Genomic DNA, 17,539 nt, shown 5'->3' with positions numbered 1-17,539 from the left:
TAACCAAAGGGAACATTTCTAGGTGGTAGATTTTGGTTTGGTAATAACCCCAACCTTTAGAGAACCAAAAGTCAAACGTTCTCTTTACGTTCTCTGTTACTAGGGCATACAATGGCGCAGACAAACTCCATCACCTCGAGGAGGCGGGGGCTCTCTGGAGTACTTCTAACTCCACACAATTTAACAACTTCATTTGTCACTGACACTGGAGAGCATCTCACTCCATTTGGTGTTGGAATTACTCCAATAGTGTTAATAAGCCTTAACACTGCAAAATTAACACTGGCAAATTTACTGTGTACCCTGTTTTCCCTACGGAGGCATGGGCAGGAGCCCACAAGCACAAGGCGAGTACGGGAGGCTGGATAGTGAGATGGAATCATGGCTGTGCTGCGTTACAAAAATTTGACTTTAAGAATCTCACTCTGCAAACCATTTTTGATTACATGAAGAGCTTGTGAAACTGCTGTGTTTAGGGACCCACTGTGTACCACAGGGTAATGTAAAATGTTTTGAAAAGTGGTGTAACGGCGGTCATATGCCCACATCAAACATGTGCAGCTAACCCGGTAGGATCAAACTTTCTCAAAAAAGTGATGTGATTTTGGTCTCATGTGATCGTATTTCTTCCCATACATCCAGAAAATGGCCCAATATGCATCAAAGGCACATACATATTTCAAGTGAAATTGATTGATAAATGTTGTGGTTACTACAATTGTAATATATTTGTCTGAATAATTATACGCATTGCCATTGTACAATAATGAGCCATTGTTTTAGTAATGTTTTTCTTTGTTTATGTCTGAAATACATTTTTGGTTTTATTGCAGCACTGACTCCTCTCTGTTTTCAGTTGAAAATAGTCTAATGTATGTTAATACTTTTGAAATTGTGCTTCATTTGCTTAATGTGACTGATTAATTTAATTGTATTTGAAACAAATCTTTTGCCGTGTAATAGTGAATTGTGCACAAAAGAAGCTAATTGGTGGTAAATATGGTTTGCTGGTAATGGAATAAAGGATGACATTAGAAATTAAAATACAATTAATGTCTGTATACAATTTTAAAAATCAAACAATTGCTGTAATTTGAAATTAACGTATACAGTTGTATGCTCTAATTAGGCCTACCGTTTACAGTAACTTGGTGTAGGCTAAGCGTTTACATTAATTGGGAGTAATTACCGTTTACAGTGACTTGGAGTAATTGTCGTTTACAGTCATTGGCCACCCTTTTACAGATAGTTACTGGCAGCTTTTTTGCCTGTTATTAGCTGTAAAATCTACAGGTAGGCCTAATCTTTAACAGTGTGGTAGGTTAAGGTGTCTGATAGCCCGTGGGTGCTGTTCTTAAATCTGGATGTGGGTGCTGTGATGCTTCTGTATCTCAGACTTTTGACACCTCTGTTTGTTAGTTGGTAGCCTATGCTCAAGTTTGGTTGTGGGTGTCTTGTTTGTAGGCCTATCCTACTGCGACAGAGCCGTCGAACAGCAAGGGTTCATGGGATGTGTGGTTCTTTCCCTGCGTCTGAGAACTGTTCATGCGGCTCTTGCAATCACTTAGAGTCCCTGCTCGCGGAGGAAAGAATCGGGAGGTAAGATCATGCCGTCGCACTTTCTTCTTCCCACAGCGTGTGTACTAACACTGTTGGTCTAAGCCATTTTATTTTAAATCTCGGTTGTCTGTTTAAATGCGGTGCTTTAAAAAAAAGAATTCATCTTCAATGTTGCTGCTGACACAGGGTAGATGTAAGGGTACCGTACGTCCACGTTGGTATTAAACAACGAGCCTCTTCGCTCTATGAAAGTTTCTTTTGATATATTAAAGTTGTAATCTGGACAGAGTTTGCATTCGTAATCTTTGCTGCTTCTATACTGTGACTGTTAAGTTTGAAATGGAGAATTCTCCCTCCGAGATCGACTGGAAATGACTTTCCCACCGATGTCCTCTTCTTGTCGATGCCTTTTGTGAAATTTATTAGATTCTAGACTGCGCTTTCACAAAGCCAGGCCAGTATTTACAACATGTTGCTATAGCCGTCTGTGGTCGCTGAGAAGAATGCAGCTCTCCACGCATGTACACTTCGTTGCGCATTGGATTCTTGCAGCTGCAAACTCAGTTTTTCCCCATTGGCTTGGCTGAGGCTGGAGTTGGAACGTGCCAAGGCTACAGAGAAAGTTAAACGTTTGGGCTACTCCACTCATAAGATTTTCCTTCCATTCCATCCTCCGCCAAACTCAGCTTTATTCTGCATTAACCGTCCCTCAGTATTTAGCTCAGTCTTAATATTCTGACTTGTCCGGCGATATTCAGAAACGAAAGTATGTTTCAAGAAGAAAACAAGTTTAAGACTTTAAGACTGAAGAATTTGAATTTGGAGAGAAAAAAAGAGTTTCACTTTATAATGTTAAAACAACACACACACACACACACACACACACACACACACACACACACACACACACACACACACACACACACACACACACACACACACACACACACACAAACATTGACTATGAGAAATGTTAGTTGATACCTGTGCTGTATGCTAGGTAAAATGATAATGAACATTTTGACACTCGCATGATTTTAACAACTGATAGCGAGTAAAGTATAGTGAGGGACAGCCTATGGCATATTCCTTTATTCATCATAACTGTCAAAAATAGCAACATGGTGAAAGGTGGAAACTTGTAGGCCTATTTATTATTGGCATTATTATTATTAAAGCAACTAGACCTAATGCATTCCAACTACCCATCCACCAGTGTTTGTGTGTGTGTTTAAGCCTGAACAGAGTAATGTGTCTGCAGCACAGTCCTCTGCTTGCCAAAATGACACACCCTTGACTGAGTCATAGGTCCTAATGTGGGACAGCTGGAATGATTGAACATGGCACTCAGGACTCAGTGAGAGAGTCGGGACATGCCATAGGACATCACACACGCACGCACGCACGTACGCACGCTGCACACACACACACTAACTCTCTCTCTCTCTCTCTCTCTCTCTCTCTCTCTCTCTCTCTCTCTCTCTCTCTCTCTCTCTCTCAAATTCAAATTCAAATTCAAATTGTGCTTTATTAGCATGACTGTAATGATACAATGTTGCCAAAGCATACAGATAACAAAACAAAAGTGTGAACATTTACAGAAGATCTGTTTGCGTGTGTGTGTGTGTGTGTGTGTGTGTGTGTGTGTGTGTGTGTGTGTGTGTGTGTGTGTGTGTGTGTGCGTGTGCGTGTGCGTGTGCGTGTGAGTGTGTATGTGTGTGTGTGTGCATGAATATGGACAGGCATGTGGGGGTGCAAGGGTGTGTTGCTGTGTGTATGTATTATTATTATTACATTTTTACACTATACATTTTTACATTTGTATATTACTGTGGCTGGAGTCCCTCATTTTGTGGCATGCAAGCACATATTGTGCGGCAAGATCTGGTGAGAGTCCTTCGCCAAGTATAATCGCCATCCTTTCCGCTTCTGGGAGGCGTTCGAAATTTGGGTATATATTTTGGAATTTGGGGAAGAAGATTTTCCTCACATCCTCATATTTTTTGCAGTATAGCAGAAAGTGCACCTCTGTCTCAACCCTCTCTGCTTCACAGTGACCACATATCCTTTTGTCTTTGGGTAGCCATGTTTTTCTTTGTCTCCCTGTCTCTATTGCGAGAGTGTGGTCACTGAGCCTGTACTTGGTCAGGATTTGCCTCTGCTTCGTATCTCTGACAGAGATGAGATACTCTGCCAATTTATATTCTCTATTTAGGGTCAGGTAGGCATTCATTCTGCTTTGGTTAGTAGTTTGTTTTGTCCAATGTTCCAAGTAGTCTTCTTTTCTTTCGTTCATAATTTTGTTGACACTAATTGAAGTTTGGGAAGCAGTGCTGGGCTGAGCTTTGTTTGTGTTAGTTAGCTTCATCTCTCTCTCTCTCTCTCTCTCTCTCTCTCACACACACACACATGCGCTCTCTCTCTCTCTCACGTGCGCTCACTCACTCTCTCTCTCTCACACATGCACACACACACACACACACACACACACACACACACACACACACACACACACACACACACACACACACACACACACACACACACACACACACACACACACACACACACACACACACAGGGAGGAAAGCATCTCTCTCTCTCTCTCTCGCTCTCTCTCTCTCTCTCTCTCTCTCTCTCTCTCTCTCACACACACACACACACACACACACACACACACACACACACACACACACACACACACACACACACACACACACACACACACACACACAGACACAGACACACACAGGCACAGGGAGAAAAGCATGTCACAGTTATGTAACTCATATTGGCCTTCTAGTCTCACAGTCAGACTGCAGAAGGAGAAAAAAAGCTGGCAGGCACCACCCAGCACTACCCCTCTCTTAATTGTCCAGCTGTTATATATGACATAAATATCCTCACTAATCTTTTCCAACCAGTCAGTCTTTGCCAATGTGTTGTGCAGAGGAGTACAACTGAGCGCAACAGGCTTGTCTGTGTACGCCACACCCAATCTATAAAGCTGGCTATACATTCACTATTGCATTACCTAACATTACATTACATTTATCAGATGCTTTTGTTCAAAGCAACTTACGTACATACAAGCAAGGACATATAAGCAAGTGCAGAGTGTGGGGTCAATATAGAGTACAGCAGCACACAAGTGTAGAACAGAGATGGCCAAAATTCAGTACAGGTGATGTAAAGTAGAGTAGAGTAGAGTAGAGTAGAGTAGAGTAGAGTAGAGTAGAGTAGAGTAGTGCAGAGTAGAGTAGAGTAGAGGTGTTGTGAGTGGTGGTGGGAACTGAGTGGACTTATGGTTATTTCCCATGGTGGACATTAGAAAATGTTCTAGAAAATATAGGCCCTACTGTTTTTCCGCTTTTGTTTTTTTGTTTGTTCTGTTTTTTCCTCTCCTTTTCTCTCCTTCATCCAGAGGTGTCAAAAGTAAAAGTAAAAGTAACAGAAAGAAACACAGATTTCGTCCAACACAGCCGGAAACTTATTTGAGTCACCAGTTGGCCTGTGCACTTGTCTTATGATCAGCTGACTGTGCGCTGGTTGGATCGAGGGCTTTTAATGTTTTTCAGCAACAACACAGTTCAAGTTCAAGTTCAAGTTGGTTTTATTGTCAATTTCTTTACATGCACTGGTCATGCAAAGAATTGAAATTGCGTTTCTTACTTTCCCATGCAGATATAGACATAGACGTTAGGTGTGGACATAGACAATTAGACATAGACAGTACACATACATTACACCTAGAGTACCTATACAATACCCTTACAGACATATAAAGTGCAGACTGGGCAGCAGCAGACATCCGTACATAGAACATCTATTAAGAAGGGGTATTGTTGTGCATTTTCAGTTATGTCCTGTGACGATTCTGACAAGGTGATAGTAGCATTGTGAAATAATAATAAATATAAAATAAGCAATTGAATGTGCAAACACAGTTTATCTACTTAATTTTGTACAGTGGAGTAAATGGTGTAACACCTATGTAATATCATGTGCTAACGTTGTACTTACAACATGAATGTAATTTTACTCTTACTTTTGACACCTCTGTGTACAACTCTTTTCTGCCCTCTGTCACCTCGGCTATCCCCCCTTCCATCCAATGTTCCATCTGTTCTCTCTGACACACCTCCTTTCTTCCTTTCTCTCTCTCTCTCTTTTCCTCCACTCCCAATTCCCTCCCCTTACTTCCTCTCCTCCTTTCCGTTATTCACCAGCTCCATTCCTCCACTCCACTTATTCTTCACGTCTTTCTGTTGTCAATATATGTATGCTTGTTGTTTGTATGCTGATCTGTGTATTATGTTGATGTGCCTGAAAGCAATTCAGACAGCCGTGTATTAGGTATTACATGTAGGCTAGGCTGCTGTGAAGTTAAAAAGGTGGGGTTGCAGGTTAACCATTTTAAGAAAATGTACCATTATGACATCACGTTGGGGGTTCCGCAGGCTCATAGGAGTCTAGAACCTTAGAATCCTGGGGGAGTTCCCCCAACGTGATGTCATACCTGCAACCCCACCTTTAATCAACTCTACTCTTTTCTACTCTCCTCTCCTCTGCAGCCTCTACTCTATCATCCTTCACCCCTCCAGAAGACACTGACGCCCACCCCCCCGAAGCTTAGCCGTGGGAGTGGAGACATCAGCGCCCGCCCGTCACAAATCTCGGCATCATGATGGGAAGAGTGCAAGTAGCCCATGGAGTGGTGTGACCGGAGCACTGCAGGTGGACAACCAACAGCCTCAGCGTGATCCAGCAACACCTCCCACCCCCCTACAGCAACCCCCCTACTGCCCCCCGACATCATTTCGCAATCGCCACCAAATCTGCTCTCAAATGTGTTTGCCGCTGATCTCGGTCTTGCTGCACCCCGCAGATGGAACGAGATCCTCTGTTTTGAAAAGAGGCTCATCAGATGAGTAATATTGGCAGCTTTTCAGAACGCTGAGGACTGCTCTCTCTCTCTCTCTCTCTCTCTCTCTCTCTCTCTCTCTCTCTTGATTCGTTCTCCCGCTGTGTTTTCTTAATCCTTCCAGTTTGTTATTTTCAGGTTTACTCTTTCAGAACACAGCCAACATACACATACACATACAAACAGACACACACACACACACACACACACACACACACACACACACACACACACACACACACACACACACACACACACACACACACACACACACACACACACACACACACACACACACACACACATCCATATACACACACACACACATCCATACACAGTCTCCATGTGTTAGAGTAGTCTTGCATGCATCTTTCCTCAGACTCTCCGATCCTAGGCCAAGCACCAGGCCACAATGACTTTCCTGGGTGTGTACGAGCGAGCTGTCCTCTCCTTTCTGCTGTGGTTGACCATACTAGCTCCGCGTCTGCTGTGCAGCGAGTTTAATGTGGCGTATGTGACGGAGCACAGCCTGAACATTTGCCGGTGTGTGCGCGAGTTGCCCCACTGCAGTGAGCCCGACGCCAGCGAGTGTAGCTGCGAGAACCACCGCCCCCTGCCTCCTCGCCTCGCCGTGTGGTACTCCTCGCCGCTCCACGTCGCCCTCTTGCTGCACAACGCGGACGTGAAGCACCTCTCCCTGGTGCGGTGCTGCTGCGGCCTGACCCCGGTGCCCAGTGGGGGCATCTCCGCCATGGCGGCGGACATCTCCACGGACATGGCCAGTGGAGGGAACGCCGCCGCCGCCGCCACCACTACCGCCAAAATGGCCCCCCCGCCAGACCACTTTGTGGTGCAGAGGCTGGAGACGCTGACGGTGTGGCCCCCCGCCGACCAGCCTGGCTCCCACCATCAGGTCCTGCTTCTGGGCCAGGAGTTGGGCGCCGCGCACAACGAGGAGCCCCGCATAGCCGTCATAAACACCTCCATCTTGGCAGGGGCCCCAGCGCCGGCGCTCAAAGCCTACACGGTGTGCACAGGCCTGGACGCTGAGGGAGGGCTGCCCTTCCCCAACCTTCCCATGCTGCCCAGACTGAGGGAACTAGTACCGGACAGCTCCAGCATATTCGTTACTTTTCTATATTGAAAGTCTGCCTGATGAAGGTCTAAGGACTGAAAGCTTGCAAGTCAAGCAAGCTTCTTTGCACAAAAAAAGACTTGAAGTATGCGGATTGTCTCCTTTTTATACAGAAAGTTCAACTGAATCCTGCACCTTCTAAGCAGATGAGCGGTTGCCCATCACAACTTTACTTTTCTCTATTGAAAGATGCCGAAAACATGAACTTAAAGAGTGTCTTTTGGGGGGCTTTTTGGGACAGGAAATGAGTGGTAGAGAGAGGTGGGGTAGGGTTGTCAAACGACTCAGGCCAGACTTGAACCTTGCTCCCCCCTGGTCAACTGCCTGTACGGTGCAGGCCTATCATGCCAGTGTTGCATCTCCGTTCAGAGTGTATTTTAACAGAAGGGTTGTAAAATAATAGCTTATGAGCTGTGTTCGTACTACTGTATAGATAGGAAGCTATTTGAATAAACTAAGCACTACGTAATACATAGATTTATTGGTTCAATTCCAGCTCAGTAACATTTTGCTTTGGTACATGTTTGGTAAATGCATCCTTCTCAAATCATTAGTTAGTTAAAAAGCATTATGCAGGTACTGTATACAATGTTGGGCATATACGCAGTGATAGGCAAAATGGATTCATTAGTTATAATCCAGTGCCACATTTTCCAAATGACCGGTCCAATTCAGCAAGATGATTGGCTCTTTTAATGATCATTTGGTTGAATTGAACAGGTAAAACAAGGTCATTTGGAATATGTGGTAGGCCTACTATATCGTAACTAATCAATCCTGTTTGCATATACTTAGCTAGCAGTTCATTATGCAGTATAGCCTATTGCATCAAATGTTCTCGGTCACTGCTACCATTCTAACTGGGCGAATAGACTGGCCGCGACGAGATTCAAGCCACAGAGAATCGTTTCTGTGCGGCAAGAGTGATGCGAGCGATTGAAGCGACTAGAGTATGTCCATTAAAAGCAGAAAGCAAGCATTCCAACATTCCCATTGGCTGTGGCGACCGTCACTGAACCGCGTCATAGCTAATTTGCATAATATTCCCAGGAGTTCAACTACAAACTGTCGCTCTCGTCGCGCGAATCGCTTTTGTCGCGCGACTCAATACAAATTCAATTACTTTCGTCTCTCGCCTCACTCAGGTGGCGGCCGGTGAATTCGTGCGGTTTGCAACCTTCAACAACAGTGTTATGGATATATTACGACCCATGCAAAAGAGGAACATTTTGAAAGCAAGCATTATGTTATTTAAATTTAATGTATTGTTATTGTTATTATTGTTGTTATAATGTCTTATACAGTATTGTTGCTGTTGATGTTACTGCTGCTATTGTTGCTTTCTTTTCCATAATGTTTGGCCTTTTCTTAAAGGAGACCCAGGGGCATTAGGACCTTTGTGGCATTTACAGCTACTGTACATGCATGAGATTTGGTAGAGATGTGTATCTCACAAAGACAAATGACAGTCACATGTCTATGCTCAGTTCCAATGATGAAAATTTTGAAATGCAAAATAAAATCGAGTTTAATTGATGGAGAGATACAAGCCAACGTAAAGAACACTCTGGTGAATTGTTGTGTGCTGCGGGACAAGAGGTGTGAGGGCCTTAGCCTGATTATCATCGTCTTTCAAATCTCTTCGAGACTTGGTCTGACCAAGAGCATAACAATTAACATTTCCCAAATGGCATTTCCCAAATGGCCTCCATTGGTTTGCTAATGATTGTTTGCTTCCCAACAAAGTGGGAGGAGTTCCAGTATTTGCGGGAACTCGGAAAGTACTTGCATTGCTCTTGACCTGACTGGTAGCAATGCTGAATCTGTTGCGTCACTAGGAGGGCACGGCCTGGCTATGAGGGCCTAGCCTCTTTGTGGCTAGATTATATCATATTAGAAGAATAGATTAGAAGATAGTTCATTTTAGAAGCTGTTTACACGTATATGCATCTCTTTTTTTGTGAAAACTCAGTGGGTTTGGCCTTTCGTTTACACATAAACAGAGTTTTAAAATCTGCATATAAAAAAATCTGGGCTTTACAAATATCCCATTTAGGGGGTCTAAAACGCAGCTGTTACAATGGAGCTTTTATTTTTGTCCACATGTTGCGTTTACACATAAACAGATGAAAAAATATCCACATTTAAAAATATCCAGATACGTGTAAACAGCACCTTTTTGTCATTACTCTTGTATACATAGGGGAACAAACAGACTGTCTCTATAGTAGAGTCACGTTGTCAATGATCAGTGAGAATAAGACACAAGTCCTTTGGGAACCTGCAGCTGCAGATGTGAGAGGGTTTAACCGTGCTTGAATTTCACGGGAGCCTATCGTTCATATGGTACAAAACATGCCATGGGAACAAGAGGTAGATTACAATTTTGACCAGCGATGCGTTTAAAACGTTGAAGTGAAATTTTCATTGGCTCACATTCGCCTACCCACTGAATTCCAGCGGTGTTAAACTATGCCGGTTATGTTCCGTTTTGGAGACTGTGGCTGATGCCTTTTTGCACTAACGCCAGACAGAAAGAGGGCCTCGCAATCCACAAGCTCTCTTGACGGTTAGGGATTTTTGACAAAAAACAGTTTGGCTATTATTGTTGACTATGATTATCATTGTTATTATTATGATGATGATGATGATAAACAAAGTCCCCCCCCCCTCAGTAAGAGCATAATTTTCCACACTGAACTGGTCTAGGAGAGTCTTGGTCTAGGAGTGTCTGAACTTAGTTGGGAGCTCTATGCCCGGTTGGTACAGTGCCATTGAGAGACCTTTTAGCGCATGTGTGATGCCCAGTGTTCCATTTGTTCTCTCTGAAACGTCTCCTTTATTCCTTTCCCCCTCTCTCTCTCCCCTCCTTTCCCCCTCTCTCCTCCACTCTAATTCCCTCCCCTTACTTCCTCCCCTCCCTTCAGTTATTCTCCAGCTCCCTTCCTCCACTCCACTTATTCTCTTTCATTTGGCGATGTATGTTTGTATGTACGTATGTATATAGTACAGTGTGTGTGTGTGTGTGTGTGTGTGTGTGTGTGTGTGTGTGTGTGTGTGTGTGTGTGTGTGTGTGTGTGTGTGTGTGTGTGTGTGTGTGTGTGTGTGTGTCAGGGCTTGACATTAGCACCTGCCAACCGGCCAAATGCTGGTAAACTTTGGCTGTGGCTGGTAACAATGTTAGTCACACTTTGACAGGTAACTTATTCTTCACAGCATCAAATCACAGTGGTTGCATCAATTGTTTGTATTTACATGCAAGAATATTCTAAAGAAAAAACAACTGACAACAGAAAGGCTAAATGGCTAGTAACTCGGGAAAAACACTAGCCATAGTGGCCATTGAGCAAAAAAGTTATCGTCAAGCACTGGTGTGTGTGTGTGTGTGTGTGTGTGTGTGTGTGTGTGTGTGTGTGTGTGTGTGTGTGTGTGTGTGTGTGTGTGCGTGTGTGTGTGTGTGTGTGTGTGTGTGTGTGTGTGTGTGTGTGTGTGTGTGTGTGTGTGTGTGTGTGTGTGTGTGTGTGTGTGTGTGTGTGTACTGTATGTATGTATGCACTGTATGTATTTATGTAGGCTGAGATGTGTATTATGTTGATGTGTCTTCAGCGCGGTGTGGTGACAGGACAGCAGGGGTGCATCCCAATATGTGACCTTGCCTCCTCCACTTGCCTCCTCCACTTGCTTCTCGTCATGATGACATCACTGACAACAGCATTATATTTCAATATCTTGCAAAAGCTCAATTGTAAAGTCTTTTTCTCATTTGCAATTGGGATGGTGAATGAAAAACAGTCCCTCAAAAGTTGTTGTGGCGAGGCTGACAGCTGGGAAACTTTATCGTTTTCTCCACGGAGGAGGGGCCAGGAGGCGGGACGAGGAGACAAGCACAAGTGGAGGAGGCAAGGACACATATTGGGATGCACACAAGGTCTGTGTCTGTGCTCACAGGGAGACCTACTCTAGTCTAGAAACACTAAAGAGGAGGAAACTGTGGCACTCCGTCCCGTACCAGAGTGCCACAATTTCCTCCTCTTTATTTTTTGTTGTCTACTCCCCACTAATTGTTAGAGCACCCGTGTTGAAAAGTTTGGATCCTTGCAGTGCTTCCGTTTTTCCTTTTTTTCTGACTACTCTAGTCTAGCTCGGGGTTGTATAAAGTAGAAGTAGAAGTACTCTCACAGATGTTGAAAGAAGTACCACGAAGAACCAGAAGTTGAAACCATGTAGGATCATACCACTAGTGTTGTAATTCCATCTATGAGACTACTTCTACTTCTATACTGTACTTCATACAACTCAAGCTCCCTGCCTGTGCCAACTCTGATGATCCTGCACTCCAGAAGTGACACAATGGCTGGCTAGGAGCTGGGAACGTTGAGCAATGATAATAATGTGTTTTTAGAGTACCACATTGCTCTCTCAGACAGAGGCTGTTTCAGAGAAGTATTTCAAAGAAAGACATTGTTGTTTTTAATAATAGCAATGGAAAGTAGGCCTAGTAGTGAGAAGGCTTCAGACAAACAGTAACCATACTTTGTCTTTCTTTATGTATTTCTTTCTTTCTTCCTTCCTTTCTTTCTTTCTTTCTTTCTTTCTTTCCTTTCTTTCTTTCTTTCTTTCTTTCTTTCTTTCTTTCTTTCTTCCTTCAAACATGTAGCTCTCTGCCACATCCATGTATGCATTGTCAGGGTTCCACAGGGTATACTATCACATGTTGTTTCACTTGTTCATTCTTAAACTTGTGAGTCACATCTGAGCTGTAGCTTTCTTTAGCACCAGGAAATGCCCCTGCTGCTGCTGCATGGGCCTGGATGGAGGAATCCATGGGAAAAAAGCATGAATCAGCCCTGACATGAGGTTGCGAAATGACGAATGTGTCCTTGGCTCCAGTTTGGTTTGCCTGATGACTCGTGCTCCGGTCCAAGACGGTTTTTACTGCTCGGTGGAATTATCTAGCTCATCGTGCACACTATGCACTCGATAGACAGTACGCACTCTTAAGAAAGTGCTTCTCAATTAGCCTATATTTTGTTTAACAGCTACACCCCCCCCCACACACACACACACACACACACACACAAACACATCCAACCCCGAAAGCTAGCCTGATTATCATCGACGTTCAAATCTCCAAAGACTTAGTCTGACCAAGAGCATAACAATTAACATTTCCCAAACCACATGGTTTGACAAGCCTCTCTTGGTTTGCTTATGGTTGTTTGCTTACCGACAAAGTGGGAGGAGTTCCTGTATTTTCGGGAACTCAGAAAGTACTTGCATTGCTCTTGACCTGACTAGTTGCAACGCTGACATTGTGTTGCGTCACTAGGAGGGCACAGCCTGGCAACCCGGAAGCAGGAAAACTTTCACCCTTAATGACTCTGTGGTCCTCTTGAGGATATAGTATATATTTTACTGTAAACCCGCAAGAGTCAGAAAACAGCAGCAACAACAACAACACCCTTCGGTGAGCACAAGCAAGCAAGACAAGAAACCATTTATTTACTGTGGTTGTGAAATCACTCATTATATTATTACTAAACAAAAACATGCTCCTTGGGGTCACACACCACCACTCCCCAGCATGACATCACAGACCCCAGGGGCCCCGCCCCTCCATTTGAAAAGTACTGTCTGAATACCGTCTTTGGGTAATGGGTAAACCAGGGGAGTAGGCCTACCAGTATTTAAGTGATAAACCTGGCTAAGCAGGAGGACTCCAGGCTATTCTATTAGATGACTTACCCCTACCTCACTACTAACAGGGTTAACAGTCAAACAAACTCAATAACAAACTTTGATTAAGGTTGTGTTGCAGGCAGCCACTAGGTGGCATGCATGATCACATTTTTTAGCTGCTTATATACAAATGTGTTTTTTAATATCACACAATTTCATCTCTCGCTATTAAATCAGCAAAACTTAACACAAATATTGAGCCTCGCCCATATCCACTTTATGGCAAATCAGCACACACAACCATTTCCCTCAAAAACACAAATATGACAAAGAATCCCATTTGGTAGTTGTGTCAGACTGAAAAATGTTGTGTGTATTATTAAAAAACTTAAAATTGTACATTTGTGCCACATGTTGCTTTCTCAAGGGTTTTTGAGGCCATGCCTCACTGTAAAGACCCATTTGATTTGAATCAGATTCATGTAGCCGTTTTAAATGTTCACTTGAACGTGGCACATTGTTTTCGCCCCCTAATAGCCCCTTTGTCTGTTTTTTTTTTTTCATGCAATTCATGCAACAATTGTGAAATGTGTGGGACACATATGAGAGACATTAGTGGAAACGGGAAGCATAGCTTACACAAACTGCAATTTTATTACACATTTTCTAAACTGTGTCAAGATTGTGACATAATCATAAAACCCCTTTTAGAGCACTGTACTTCCTCTGAAAACCTTGGCCTTCAAGACAGAGAAAGCAGTGGCATATATCCACCACTAGAGTGCGCCCACGTTCCATTTAGAGCTATGGCTCCTATAGAGAATTTCAGAAAGGGCAAAATGGTGTTATGAGGATGCAGGCATAGCAGGTGGGGTCTGGACTCTGGACTAGTAACATCGAGTAATCTTACAGTGTAATAATCAAGGCCGGATTAGGATTGCATGGGCCGCTCATAGACTGTAGGCTACTTCAGGCGCTGCAGAAGTAAAATTGGGTAGACAGCATCATAATTCTGAGCCAGGAATGACTATTAACAATATTGAGAAGTCAAACTTAACAGCAGATAAATGTTTCAATTCCGCATCTTCCACATCACAATTCTATAATTATTGACTACACACACATCATTGTTGTGCAATAATGCACTGCACATCCGCGTGCGCGCGCACACACACACACACACACACACACACACACTGTCTAATCGGGTCCCCAATTCCAGGTGCGGACATTTAGGCCACCTAAGAGGTCACATAAGGAGTGAGTAAGCAGTACTGTGTAGTCCAACTCGATTTAGTGTTAAATTCAGCTCTTTGGGTGTTGAATTGACTCTTAGGGAGTGGCAATTAACATTATTTTTGAGCATACTGTATATGGTTTCATATTGTTAATTAAACAAAATTTAAAATCGAGTGGGACCATATGTGCTCAGAAGATTATTTTGGCTTTTGTGCTTCATTTATGACAGGACAGTGACAGAGGGACAGGAAACGAGTGGGGAGAGAGAGAAACAGGGAAGGACTGGCAAATGACCCAGGCCAGAATCGAACCCGGGTCACCGACGTAGCAACCCAGTGCCCTATCGTTAGTCCACGGTAGGGCCGTGTTCAGAATAGCCTAGTGCTTTATTAACACAGCCACATTTAGCCTACTGTGTATTACTCATAATATGGTTCTCTTCCCTCATCTCCAGACTGCCTGGCATTGAGCCAGGATCTGACCCCAAGGAAGCCACATATGACCTTTCCATGGCTGAATGAACAAGTCGCAAAAGCTGCTGGTGTTTTATTATTATTTTTTTATTTATTTATGTAGAAAAGGGAAGTCTATAAAAGCAGCTTTTGATCTCGACACCAGCAGTTTTCAACTAAACCATTTTTATAATCAGTTTTTATTGTTCTCTTTTTCCATGTGGCGGATCCGCCCCGTGTTCAGTTTTAAAAGGCCAAATCAGCCATAATTCAGCGTTTTAAACGGCGGGCGCCCAGCGGAAGATGCCGGCATGAATATTCATCGGCCTCCCTCAAGCTGCCTGGGCCCGGTGATTCATTAGACATATGTAAATATCACTCATTTTAATTGTCCCTAAACCGACTCAACATAATGTTGTCATTAGCAAATTATTACTTATTTGTGAAAGTAATGGCGGTCTACAGTATGGCGTGCATTTTAAACCGGTACCTTCCGACACTTACGGTCGCCGTTACAACACCCTCCGCCTAACGGCTTGCTGTTGATGCGGCAGCCTGACGCTCTCTCTCTCCGGCGCTCAGGTGATGTATGGTGGCCGCCCGGGCAGGGCAGGCAATGTAATGATAATGAGCAAGTGATAGAGAGAGAGAGAGAGAGAGAGAGAGAGAGAGAGAGACAGAGACAGAGAGAGAGAGACAGAGAACGAGAGAGACAGAGAACAAGAAAGAGAGAGAGAGAAAGAGAGAGAGAGAGAGAGAGAGAGAGAGAGAGAGAATGAGAGAGGGAGAGAGAGAGAATGAGAGAGGGAGAGAGAGAGATGGGGACGACTGTGTGCCTACTCCTCGCCTCTGTTGATGTGCCAACAATTAAACAAACTGGCACTTTGATGGGTTTAGGGGCACTGTTGATCTTCCTCGTACACCCCCGGCCGTCGCAGGAAGCTACAGACAAGGCACAGACGCTCCCTTTTTTGGCACTTACTCTGTCACACACACACGTACACACACACACGTACACACACACACACACACACACACACACACACACACACACACACACACACACACACACACACACACACACACACACACACAGACACAGACACAGACACACACACACACACACACACACACACACACACACAGACACACACACACACACACACACACACACACACACACACACACACACACACACACACACAGGGAAGGGGGGGGGCAAGAGATGAATAGGCCTAATTGTTTATGGGTCATCATCACACACATCTATCCATGGAGCTTTCTTTGGGATTTGCCATACCACTTTTTAAGACAGCCATCGCGAATCTTTTTTCGATATGCTGGTCTGTCACTTTGACTCTTGTGAAACTTCTGTATGACAGCTTTAAGGCAGTGATCTGTAGAGGGGGAAAAAAGACCAACCGTGCAGACTGTGTTCCACTTTTCAGTATTCATGGTGGCGTGTATTCATGCTGCATGATGAATGTAGGCCTAGACATTTATTTACAAATGCATAAGGCACACACACAGACACAGACACAGACACAGACACACACACAGACACTCACGCACACTCGCACGCACACACACACACACACACACACACACACACACACACACACACACACACACACACACACACACACACACACACACACACACACACACACACACACACACACACACACACACACACACACACTTTCACAAAGTTCTGTTGTGCAAAGAAAACAATTGATACACTGTTTTGTTGTTGCTGCCTTCATAGAATGACAGCTCCGTTTTCCGTATAACTCATTAGAATTGTATTGGAAATGAAAATAAATAGGCCTACTTTTAGTTTTTGTCACAAAACAGTTAAGAAGTAAAACATCTGCTTTTGTGTTAATCTTGCCACCGCAACTGTCTTGTTTATTTTTCTGTACCGCTGACCGTTTTCCAAATGTAGTAAATGTCTGTGATTATAAAGTAGGCCTTAATGCCATCTACGCCTGCTGCTGCCAGTGCATGTTTATGGAATTACGAGGTGTCTTAAGTCTCCGTTAATGAAGCTTTGCCGTTTGTAGAAATTGCAAATCTTCCGAGCAGACACTACCGCGATGAATAACACACGAAGCACTGTCTGGCCCAATACATTGCAGTCCAAAACACTCGTTAAAGACATTATATCTGAATCTAAACTGTAGTTTTATTTTTTCATTTTGGATATAGGAACTGAATGAAAATAGTTTATTTACATATTTTTTTAACTTTTGGTCATCAGCTTTTTGTATTACAGTCTCTTAACAATGAATCCCTCTTCCAAATAAATATTAAGTTAACAGTAGGTTCTGAAAATCAGATACTATCAAAGTTTGTAAGCGGCATGAATATAGGTTTAGAAATTTTGCACGCACACATGCTTGCACACACACACACACCCTCTCTATTCGCAACTTTCGCATGGAATTTTTTTACCGCCCAGCAATGGAACTTTTGGAAACATTGTACGTGAACGTTGTGACAACACAGGCAGACCCAACAAAACTAACCAGTGTTGAGACAGACGAT

The 17,539-nt window shown here is 43.6% G+C and overlaps 1 protein-coding gene across 1 annotated transcript; it reads left to right on the top strand.

Annotated features, from left to right (window-relative positions):
* Positions 1-1,492: 1,492 nt before the first annotated feature.
* si:ch73-52p7.1 (uncharacterized protein LOC100321084 homolog) lies at positions 1,493-10,272 on the top strand. The gene is made up of 2 exons (XM_063191855.1): positions 1,493-1,599; positions 6,135-10,272. Exon 2 carries the CDS (start codon positions 6,897-6,899, stop codon positions 7,626-7,628), a length of 732 nt encoding a protein of 243 aa, XP_063047925.1. The 5' UTR covers positions 1,493-1,599; positions 6,135-6,896; the 3' UTR covers positions 7,629-10,272.
* Positions 10,273-17,539: the final 7,267 nt, after the last annotated feature.

This window comes from Engraulis encrasicolus, chromosome 24 (assembly GCF_034702125.1).
Source record: "Engraulis encrasicolus isolate BLACKSEA-1 chromosome 24, IST_EnEncr_1.0, whole genome shotgun sequence".
Classification (NCBI taxonomy): Eukaryota; Metazoa; Chordata; class Actinopteri; order Clupeiformes; family Engraulidae; genus Engraulis; species Engraulis encrasicolus.
The sequence above is the reverse complement of the archived record's forward strand: the minus strand, read 5'-3'. Positions and strand labels throughout refer to the sequence as shown.